General features: G+C 34.2%; 1 protein-coding gene across 1 annotated transcript; it reads left to right on the top strand.

The window, feature by feature from the left end:
* The first annotated feature begins 2,881 nt into the window (after positions 1-2,881).
* Positions 2,882-7,345, top strand: LOC137626840 (uncharacterized). The gene is made up of 2 exons (XM_068357827.1): positions 2,882-2,974; positions 6,164-7,345. Exons 1-2 carry the CDS (start codon positions 2,882-2,884, stop codon positions 7,343-7,345), a joined length of 1,275 nt encoding a protein of 424 aa, XP_068213928.1.
* Positions 7,346-12,500: the final 5,155 nt, after the last annotated feature.

The following is a 12,500-nucleotide window of genomic DNA, read 5'->3' as shown; positions in this document are numbered from 1 at the left end:
AACACACTATTCTATCTTTTTTCTCTTCTTGGTTTGATATCATGTGCTCGCAGTATCGGTTACAAAGTTAATAAGGCCTCTATCTTGTCGATGGATTCCTGGCACTCGCTGGTCCATACAATTTTTTTTGTGGGGCTAGTCAAATCTATCGAAGGGGCTACTACAGCCGAAAATTTCGGGCAGAAACGTCGATAAAATCCTGCCATCCCTAAAATCATTGTAATTGCTTCCTCAGGGGGTGGGAGGGGGAAGCATTGACACTTTCCTAATTCTTTCGACATCAGAGGCTACCGGATTGATTAGTTTTTTTTTTACTTCAAATCCCAAGTACCAAACTGTCTCCTTTCCAAATTCACTCTTCTCCAGGTTAATTGGCAAGTGTGCTCCTCAGAGCTTTTTAAATAACTTCTTCAGGATTCAGAGATGTTCTTCCTAGGTCGATGAATATACTACAATATCATCAAGATATATCACTGTTCCTTCTTTCAACACTAGAATGTTATCTATTACTCGTTGAAAAGCAGCAGGGCTGTCATTAGGCCAAAAGGCATGACGGTGTATTGATATAACCCAAATAGGGTTATAAAAGTTGATAACAATTTTGCATTGTCGTCCAAAGGAATTTGATAATAGCCTTTTAACAAATCAACCTTGGAGACGAACCTTGCTTGTCCTTATTGTTGAGTAGGTGGCCAATGAGCAGTAATGGGTAATTATCAGCCACACTGGTCAAAATAAACTTTCGGTAGTTTGTACACATCCTAAAAAAATAAGTCAATTTTTTTCACTAACAAGTATGGAAAACTTCCTTTCTCATGGCCTTTCAGTGATACGTCAGGTTGGTTCGTTTTGCGAAGTACGAGACAATTTTATGGAAACTTCTGATTAATCGGCTTAATTCCTCTTATTGCTCCTGGTTCAAATGAGTTAGTTTCTCTTCCAGGTTCTGAATGATGGAAGAAATACTCACATTACTTAAAGCCCCTAGCTTACATCTGTCGTAGTCTTCCATGGATGGTATGGTTTGTGCCATACACACTTGTGAAGCTTCGGTCACGTTTTCGCTCAAGTGGTGCTTCAGTTGGCAAACATGTACTCTCCTTTGCCTTTCCCTACTTCCTGGTGTTCCTGTAACGTAGGTTAGGTCACTGATCATCCCCAAAATCTTTAAGGGTTCCTGGAACTTGTTGGTGGGTAGGAATCTCCTTATCGGCAAGAAAATCAATACCTGTTGTCCTACTGAAAACTGTCTGTCCTTACTTGTCATATGAAGCCTTTTCTGCACTTTCTCTTGACTCGTTATAAGGTTTTCTAGGTAGATTTCAGTTCTCTCGGTCCTTCCATTTTTCTGATAACATTTTAATCAGTCATTATACTTCTCGTCCAAATACCATTCCATTTTGAGTACATACCATTCATTCTTGATAAGCGTTATGATCATCAAATAACATCTACACTATTCCGATATCCCATTCATTCCCCGTTTCGTTGCAGAACTTTGTTAACAAACTTTTCTAAGTTTGATGAAACCTCCCTTCTGCACCTCTGGTCTCCAGATGATAAGTAGTTTATAGATGTTGATTCACATCCAACAGATTCACTACGTCCTGAAATAGCTTTGACGTTAAATTTGTTCATCAGTCACTGAATTATTTCTGGAATACCAGACTTAGTGAAAAAATCTAGTACCTTCTCAGAGTTTTTGGGGAATGGTGTTCCGAACGGGTATGGCTTCAGGGTATCTTTTCACTGGACATCATCAGGGTTATCATATATTCATGACCTTTTCCCATCCTTGGTAAAGTTCCCACAATGTTGATCATTACCTTTCTGAAGGGTTCTCCTCCCATTTCTATCGGGAGTAAAAAAAGCCTCCTTAATGTACTCGTTTAGCTTTCCAGCCATCTAACTTACGTGACAAGCACGTCAAAATTTGCGTACATCCCTATGCACGCCAGGCCAGAAAAAGTGTTTCATAATTATCTCTTTCATCTTCCTTATAGCTATATTGTATGTTCCATTTCGTTCACTATCAGGCCAGAAAAAGGGTTTCAAAATTATTTCCTTCATCTTCCTTATAGCTATACTGTATGTTCCATTTCGTGCACTATGGACATCACCTGTCTACTCAACGGTGTGTGAATCAATATCTGACGGTATATCCCCCATTCAGCATTCTCAAGGATATTGGCCAGTCTATGATTCTTAATAAGAAATCCATCCTTAAAATAATAACAGGTCAGAGACTGCTGTACCTCCGTCTCATCCACCACACAGTAAAATAACTCTATTATCGTTGCATCTTTTCATTGCAGTCCTATCAGCCTTTTAATCCTCATTTTTCCTACTTCTAACTCTGAGTTTTCTATTTCCTCCAGGTCCATTTCTTCTTTGTCTTCTTGTCTACTCGTAAGTCGTTCCTTTTCTCTAGAGGTTACTCGGGAGTCTTTCTCTTGCATATCATCAAGGGAACCCTCCTTTTGGAAAAAAAAAAGTCCTCAAAGTTCATTTCTCCTTTGATTTCTTTTTCTTTTTCATCAGGCACTTTCTTCATCATACTCCTTGTTGTCACACAACTAGGAAACAGATACGGGCAGTCCTTCTCGAGTTCAGTCATAGGAGTATACTTAAATGGTTTCTCCGTTATAATGGGAGAAGCCACAGACGGTGCTCCACCAACCTCATTACCCAGCAGGACTTCTACTCCTTCGTCAGCTAAATAATCCTTTACGGCAAAATCAAAATTACCTGTCACCAACTCACATGACAGTTTCAAATGGCCAAAAGGGGTAACTTCTTATTTTCCTATTCCCTTCAAAATAACCGAGTGGCCTGTGAGAGGCTGCACCATCAACGCCTGTGTTCCTTGTATCACCACACTATGGTTGCAACTCGTGTCGTGCAATATTGGACCGAGGTTCACTCACCCCAGTCTATTGCTGCTAACATACCTTCACAAATATATGGTTTGAAGGTATCCACGCTCTTTGGGTTTGTCCTCTTCATCGTGCAAATATAGCGGGGTTTATTTTCATCTTCACCCTTTCCGCTCTTGTCAAACTTACAGCAGACAATAGTAACCTTCTGCACGTCTTGGAGGAGGACGATACGACAATTGTCGCTGTGGTACTTTCACATTCTACAAAGGAACAGTATCAATGCTACTTCTGTTATAAATTTTGAACGGGTTCACATATTTATTACTGAACTGGTTTTCATGGTTCAGGGAATAATTGACACTTGGTCGGAAGAACGGTCGAAACTTCATGTCTGAGGAGGGTTCACGACTGATAATATTATAATCCTCGCTCAGCTAAGCGGTTTGATCAAGTCTCCTCACCTTTCCCTCTCAAGTAAGCAGCAAATACTCCTTTGGGTAGTCGTTTGTAAGGGAGAAGATTATAAGACATTGTCTAAAACCCTTTGTATTGTAATGTTTGTGGTATAAAAGTATGGAATTCTGAGAACATGTTAATTACACCGAAAGTACCCTTATAATCACCATGAAACATTGCTATGTTTTGAATATTAGTATTATCATTATAGGAATAATATGATATGTTGTAATGAAAAAAAAAACAATGTGAAACGTTTAAAAGAGGATGGGGTAACAAGTTTAAAATAGTGAAAATGAGAAATTTATACTTTAATCATTACATACTCACGGATTTAACAGGGACAGATAGAGTAGGATATTTGAATATTCATGAGAAAAACGTATCTCGTGTAGTAGAATTCTTTATTTTCATGTAGGAATGGTATTTCATCTCATTGGCAAACATTTTGTGTGAATGATAGAATATTAAATAACATCATACCTAATAATGTAAAATGGTTTCGATATATTGACGACATAATATGTGTGTGGCCAGGAAATGAAAATTTAGATAACTTTTTTCTTAGATTGAATAGTTTGGTACCATCAATAAATTTCACTATGGAGCTGGAGAATAATTGTACCCTACCTTTTTTGGACTGTCGCATACATAGATGTAATAATAGTCTCAAGTTTAGTGTATACAGAAAGCCAACGAATATCTCGGCATATGTCCATTATTACTCAAACCAAGGCAACAAAATTAAGAAATCTGTATTTACTTCCATGTTTTTAAGAGCATTTCGAGTCTGCAGCCCTGAATATATTGATGACGAAATCAATGGTATTAGAGCAATAGGTAAAAAACTAAAGTATCCTGAAATTGTGTTAGATGATGCCCTAAGAACAGCAAAAAAGACTTTTTTCGGTAATGATAACAGAAAAAACTACAACACACAAAATTTACTTGTACTACCTTATTGTGATTCATTTAAAGAAATTCCCCAACTGTTAAAAAACTTCAATGTAAATGTAGCATTTAAGAGTAAAAATACAATAAAAACAGCCTTAATAAAGAATTCTCCTGACATTACCAAGGGATATGTATATCGTATTCCATGCAATGCTTGTGAAAAATACTATATTGGTCAAACTGGTAAAGCCCTAGAAAAGAGAATTGAACAACATAAGAAAAGTGTCAGGTATGCCCAAGATAATAATGCACTCTTTGCTCACGTTAGAGATAAAAATCACCCTATTAATTGGTCAGGTGCAAAGAAATTGGTTCATTCAAATAACTTTGTGGAAAGAAACATCATAGAGTCCGGTTTCATATAAGAAACCTATAAGGGAATTTCATGTTAGTAACGCCATCTATTGATTGGTTTTGAAGTTACCGTATTTGCGAAGTTTCTGTTTATGATTTTATCCTTGTATTTTCAGTTTCATAATAGACTTTTTGAAAGATAAATTTTGTATTTTCTTTAGTCACGTTATAATCACCTAGCCGTGCAGTAAGTGGATTAACTGTTTGTGTTTATATGGAATATTGTTATCAGTTTTGTGAAATGTGTTAATCTTTAAAATTTTGTCTTTAAAAGTGTGTTTAAAATTGTTTAAGTGCATATTTAATTAAGTCTTTACGAATTGTTATTAATCATAAGTGTAGTTAAATTTCACAAGGTATGTTCTTTCGTTTTCAGCTAGGGTAATCCTCGACCCTTGGGGAAACAGTGCACGACCTTAAGCAATCCCGAACCAAGAGATGCACTTTTTATAAATACTCGAACTATAATCACAGGTTCCCGCTGTTACATCGAAGCATACGTTATATAGGTGACTCTGAATCCGAAATCCAAATTGGTGTTATTTAGCGTATGATAAATGTCAGAGACCCATGAACAGTGACTTGTGTTATGTTCTGTGTTGTAAGGTTTATTTTTCTCGAGCATTTGTTGAGGTATTTATTCGTAACAAGACCTTTGGTGATTTATTATCTTTGTAATGGATATTAAAAGGGTGTCAGACAGATAAGTTAATTAATAATTTTATTGTTCATCATTTGTTTATTTCTTTATTTCATTATTATATCTTCAATTTCATAATCCAGAGTGGTGTTAATAAATTATAAATTGTAATTAAACTTTGTTTCTAAATTTCTGTATTTGTTTTACCATACCTAATCACAAATAAGCAGTGCTATCTTTACCAGGGAAGAATGTCTAAGGAATTCCCTGACATTAAGTGGTGTGCTCACCAGGGCTAATTTAAATATTTCCTTGTTTGATAGTGGCCTGCGTTACTTTGTGATTGGTTTGGTGATAGTCATTTATTTTCTATTACAACACATAAAAGTGCAATTAATTGGAGTGGCGGAAATTTACTTAGTATGTGGGCATTTTAAGAATACGGCTGGAAGGTCGCAAGTGGGAGACTTCCGATAGTTAATGGAATGTAAACCGAGTTCTTGAAACAGTGTCCGGTAACATAGTTGTTACGTAAGAGTCCAGTTGACTCTAGAGATATACTTGTTTGACAATTTTAAAGTTATTGTTTTGTACTTCATATTTATTTTTATTAACTTTATTGTTGAATCTTGGTGCTTGGTGAATGGTTAATGTTATATAATGAAGTGTGTGATTGTCCTTTATTCATAATAATTATTTCTAGTACAATTCAGTTCCCGCTTATTGTCATTGTGTAACAGGTATCTTTAATGTTTCTTAAATTAAGTTGTTTGTAGGCAATGGTTAAAAACTGGATAATTTAAAATGGAATTTTATAAATTCTGGAAGGATGAAGGTTTGTCCATGGGACTCTCGGATGAAGCTCTTTTGAACTTTATAGAGAAGAAAATCAGATAGTGATGAGCGTGATAGAAGGCATGCTGAAAGAGAAGAAAGGGCTTTGATGATCAAATACCAAGAAAAAGAAAAGCAGAGGGCACATGAACTTGAATTGCAAAAGATCAGAGGAGCAACATCTAACCCTAGCCATGTAACAGTTGCTGTGGATACTACTAGACCTCTTCCATTTTGTGATACTGATGATATCACCGCATACCTAGTAAGGTTTGAAAAGGTAGCAGTTTCTCTCAACTGGGAACGGAACTCTTGGCCAGTTCAGTTGGCTTCACTTTTAAGAGGTAAGGCATTAGATATCTACACGTCGCTCTCAGATGATGTTACAAGTGACTATGCATCATTGAAGGAAGCTCTTTTGAAAGGATTCAAGAAGACTAGTGACTGGTACAGGACAGCATTTAAAACTGCAAAAATGGATTCCAAGAGTACATATGAACAATATTTGAATATATTATTTCGAAATTTTGACTTGTGGATTAATAGTCTTAGGATAGCGAAAGACTACGAAGATTTGAGAAACATTATAGTCTGTGATCAGTTCATGTCTACTTTACCTAAGGAAATGCTTCTTTTTCTTAAGGAGCGTAAACCTAGAACTCCAGAGGATTATTCATCATTGGCAGACACATATGCTTCAGCACACAAATGTTATCCTAAAGATGAGCAGAAGTCCTTTAGGCATAATGCGAATTTATCTAGTTCCAGTGATAAGATCAGTATGAGTGAGAAACCAGAGAAAACTAGTTCGTCCCGTCCTGGTAAGATTGCATGTTACGGTTGTGGTCAGAGTGGACATATTTCGAGAAACTGTCCTAACAAGGTACCCATAAAGAAATCTGAATCTTCTCTTGAGATAGGACAAGTTCTGGATAACACTAGAGTATGTGGACCTATGGTATGTGGAACAGTGAATGGTGTTACAGTATCTACAATACTTAGAGATACAGGTTGTACAGGAGTAGTGGTATCAGAGGATTTTATTCCTGATCCTGGAACAAATTGTTCATATTCTACTCTTATTGATTATTTGGGCAGGAAGGACAGATTCCCTATTGTCAAGATTTATTTGAAATGTAATCTCTTTACAGGTTGGGTTAATGCTGTTCGGGCTCCAATAAAGTACTGTACTGTCTTATTAGGCAATATTCCAGGTGTTCGTACATAATTTGTTTCCTCTGAAAAATACGGATTCTTCCATGGAAGTAAATGCAGTAACAAGAGCACAGGTAAAAGGAGAAATATTGTACACCCTCTTTCTTTACCAGAACCATTTGATATATCCATTGATCATGAATCTTTTCTTAGAGAACAGCAGAATTGCGAAGCTTTGAAATATGCAAGAGAAATGAGTCAGTCTGGAGATGTCAAATGTTGCAAGAATGGTTTGCAGTACGAGTTCGTGATGAGAAATGGACTTATCTACAGGAAAATACAGAAATGTAAAAAGCCTCAGTTACTGGGAAAGGAACAGTTGGTTGTACCAGTTAAATGCATAAAATTAGTTTTGCGCCTTGCACATGATATTCCGGTAAGTGGACATTTTTCTCATAGGAAAACCTTTAATAAGATTAATGAAATTTTCTGGTGGCAGGGTATGACGTCTGACATATATAAATATTGCAAATCTTGTGATGCATGCCAAAAAATCTTCTCTTGTTGGAAAAGTAAAGAAGGCTCAGATGGTTAAATTACCAGTGATCTCTACGCCATTTTATAGAGTTGCTATTGACTTAGTGGGCCCGATTTCTCCTCCTAGTGAAGCAGGGCATAGATATATTCTGACTATGGTAGATTATGCTTCAAGCTTCCCGGAAGCAGTCGCTTTGAAGAACATGACATCTGAAGACATTGCAGAAGCCTTAATATCTATTTTTTTCCAGAGTGGGAGTGCCGAAGGAAATTCTTTCTGACAGAGGACCACAATTTCGATCAGAACTTATGTTGCAAGTACACAAGTTATTAGGAGTCAAACCTCTTTTCAGTACCCCCTATCATCCTGCTGCCAATGGAAGAATAGAAAGGCAACACCAGATTTTAAAGAGTATATTGAGGAAAATATGTGAGCTAAAACATAATCAATGGCATAGTTTCCTTCCAGCAGCACTGTTCGCCATGAGGGAAATCCCAAGTGATACAACAGGTTTCTCACCATTTGAGATTTTTTATGGCCGTCAAGTGAGAGGTCCCTTGACAATATTGAAGGAACTATGGACAAATTCGGATATGTCTGCAGGGGAAACTGATCTTTATTCTTTTGTTTTTGAACTACGTGAAAAGTTGTCCGATGTTTCTGATTTGGCTGTTCAAAACATGAATATATCTTCCAGTACATATAAGTCTTATTTTGATTTGAAGAGTAGTAAGCGCCGATTTAAAGCTGATGATGAAGTACTTTTGCTTATTCCAGAAAAACAAGGTAAATTGCAGTTCTCATGGAGAGGTCCATACAAGATAATTGATAAGCATGGTCCAGTTGACTACTGGGTAAACGTAGAAGGTAAGAAGAGACTCTATCATATCAATCTTATGAAGAAATATTACCGTAGAGATAATGTTAATATGTTACATGTAGCAGATGAAGATATGACTGGAATGATAAACACTGTTCATGTTAACAAAGTTGCTGTTATTAATGCTGATGAGGATGATTATCTGAAAATTGAAACTGTGGATACCAATCAGAGTACATGCAACATAAACCCTAATCTTTCAGATGTACAGAAAGATGATCTTCGTAACTTATGTCAGAAGTACAAACATGTATTTTCAGATAAACCAGGTAAAACTTCTTTACAAGAGCATAATATTAAGATTAAGACTACTGAACCCATTGTTCGTAAATATTATCCAATTCCAGCTCATTTAACTAAGGATTTCGATGACGAAGTACAAAGTTTGCTTGATCTTGGAATAATAGAGCAATCATCTTCTAATTATTCATCTCCTGCATTGCTTGTCAAAAAGAAAGAAGGTAACTACAGATTGGTTGTTGATTTTAGAACTTTAAATGCAATTACAGATTTTGATTGTGAGCCCATGCCAAGCTTTGAGCAAGATCTTCATAAGTTTGCAGATTTTATGTACATTACAGAACTTGATATCTGCAAAGCATATCATCAGATTCCTCTAACACCAGAAAGTCTCAAGTATACAGCCTTTTCAACTAATCTTGGACTAATGCAATATATAAGATTACCTTTTGGCCTAAGCACAGCTTGTGCGACGTATATTAGATTAATGAGGCAAGTATTGAAAGGTCTTTCTTTTGTAGTTTGCTATTTTGATAATATCTTTATTGTATCCAAAGACTGGAAAATTCATATGGCAGATTTGGAAACAGTCATATTGCGACTGCAAGAAGCGGGATTAACTGCTAAACCAGGAAAGTGTTTCCTCGGTTATGAAGAGATACAATATTTAGGATATGTAATCAACAAAAGGGGTATTTTTCCTCAACAGGATAAAATTACAACTATTTTGGATATGCCTGCTCCCACTACCAAGAAACAGTTACGAAGCTTTATTGGATCTGTAAATTTTTATGGTAGATTTGTTCCAAATTTGTCAGATAAACTAATTCATCTTACGAAGTTTTTGAAGAAGGGTAGTTCAAAAAAATTTAATTTTGATGAAGATGCATTGTGCAAATTTAATGAACTGAAATCTTGTTTAACTTCTCCTCCGATTCTTCAGGTGCCTGATCTAAATAACATTTTCTGTTTAAGAACGGATGCATCGTCTACAGGTCTAGGAGCAGTTTTGCTGCAGTATATAGACGGTGAACCTTATCCAGTAGCATTCGCAAGCAAGAAACTTCTTCCCCCCGAGACTCGATATGCAGCTATCGAGCGAGAATGCTTGGCCATAGTATGGGGAATAAAGAAGTTTGAGTACTACTTAATGGGGAGAAAATTCCTCTTATAAAGTGATCATGAGCCACTCATGTATTTAGAGACTTCAAAGTCTAGTAATGATAGACCAATGCGTTGGTCTTTGGCATTACAAGTTTATTCTTTCTCTGTTGTTCATGTGAACGGTACAAATAATATATTTGCTGATTTGTTAAGTAGAGGTTAAGGTATTTTGTATTTTCTATGAAATTCCATGCTATTTACCTTTTATATATAAAAGGCTTAATGGGGGGTTTTGTAAGGGAATTTCATGTTAGTAACGCCATCTATTGATTGGTTTTGAAGTTACCGTAATTTGCGAAGTTTCTGTTTATGATTTTATCCTTGTATTTTCAGTTTCATAATAGACTTTGAAAGATAAATTTTGTATTTTCTTTAACACGTTATAATCACCTAGCCGTGCAGTAAGTGGATTAACTGTTTGTGTTTATATGGAATATTGTTATCAGTTTTGTGAAATGTGTAAATCTTTAAAATTTTGTCTTTAAAAGTGTGTTTAAAATTGTTTAAGTGCATATTTAATTAAGTCTTTACGAATTGTTATTAATCATAAGTGTAGTTAAATTTCACAAGGTATGTTCTTTCGTTTTCAGCTAGGGTAATCCTCGACCCTTGGGGAAACAGTGCACGACCTTAAGCAATCCCGAATCAAGAGATGCACTTTTTATAAATACTCGAACTATAATCACAGGTTCCCGCTGTTACATCGAAGCATACGTTATATAGGTGACTCTGAATCCGAAATCCAAATTGGTGTTATTTAGCGTATGATAAATGTCAGAGACCCATGAACAGTGACTTGTGTTATGTTCTGTGTTGTAAGGTTTATTTTTCTCGAGCATTTGTTGAAGTATTTATTCGTAACAAGACCTTTGGTGATTTATTATCTTTGTAATGGATATTAAAAGGGTGTCAGACAGATAAGTTAATTAATAATTTTATTGTTCATCATTTGTTTATTTCTTTATTTCAGTATTATATCTTGAATTTCATAATCCATAGTGGTGTTAATAAATTATAAATTGTAATTAAACTTTGTTTCTAAATTTCTGTATTTGTTTTACCATACCTAATCACAAATAAGCAGTGCTATCTTTACCAGGGAAGAATGTCTAAGGAATTCCCTGACAAAACATTTGAAAAACAACTTGAATATTGGTCATGGAATGTATAAACTCGACGCCTTTATATGTAAAGAGATTTGTAAGCTATATAAAAAAACATTAACCACTTAATGTAGAATTGAATGTATTGTGAATGATTAACGTTGCTGTGAAATTAATATTTAGACCTAAGCTACCATTCATTAAAGGAAACAATTATTTTATATAGTATGCATAAGTATAGTGGCACTATATAGTGTTATGCTAGATATAAGAATTGATATATACATCATTATATGTTTATGATATTAATGTTGTATACATATAAATGTATATATGCATATGTATGTATGTGTAGATGTATATATATGTATATATGTATGTGTATATGTATGTATATATGTATGTGTATGTATATGTATGTGTATATGTATGTATGTATATGTGTATATGTATGTGTATCTGATGGTATATATATATATATATATATATATATATATATATATATATATATATATATATATATATATATATATATATATATATGTATATATATATATATATATATATATATATATATATATATATATGTATATATATGTATATATGTATATATGTATATATGTTTGTGTATGTTTTGCTTATGTATTTATATAGATAAGGATACCGTATTGTCATATAAATAAACTGTACTGAAAATAAAAAAAGAAGAAAACAAGAATATACCAGCCACTAGAAATGACCCTTTTTAGCAGGTGTCTAATGAGCTTGGGGGACTCCTCCTACTCAACACCTTACCCAGGTAGTTGGTAAGGGAGTGTCATTGTTCTCTAAATCTCTATATGCATGTTCGTACGCTTGCTTTCCCCTATAAATTGTAAGGAAACCTCTCTCAATAAATCAGTCCTCTGAGGAAGTATCACGAAACTAGTCAGGACTTAAGTGTATATTTCGTATTCTCATTTTCCCTGTGGTTCTTCTGCATCTGAGCATCACGTTTTCCTGTGATTTTTACGCATATATATATATATATATATATATATATATATATATATATATATATATATATATATATATATATAAATATTTAAATATATATATATATATATATATATATAAATATTTAAATATATATATATATATATATATATATTATATATATATATATATATATATATATATATATTATATATATATATATATATATATATATATATATATATATATATATATATATATATATATATTATATATATATGTTATATATATATTATATATATATGTTATATATATATTATATATATTA

This window comes from Palaemon carinicauda, chromosome 34 (assembly GCF_036898095.1).
Source record: "Palaemon carinicauda isolate YSFRI2023 chromosome 34, ASM3689809v2, whole genome shotgun sequence".
Taxonomy (NCBI): Eukaryota; Metazoa; Arthropoda; class Malacostraca; order Decapoda; family Palaemonidae; genus Palaemon; species Palaemon carinicauda.
This window is presented reverse-complemented; position numbering and strand designations above follow the sequence as displayed.

Bases quoted from the DNA above. Each gene is read 5' to 3' on its own strand.
- LOC137626840 (XM_068357827.1), top strand. From the start codon at position 2,882: ATGGTTGCAACTCGTGTCGTGCAATATTGGACCGAGGTTCACTCACCC. The intron at 2,975-6,163 runs GTATCCACGCTC...TGAACTTTATAG, and splicing joins CACAAATATATGGTTTGAAG to AGAAGAAAATCAGATAGTGA.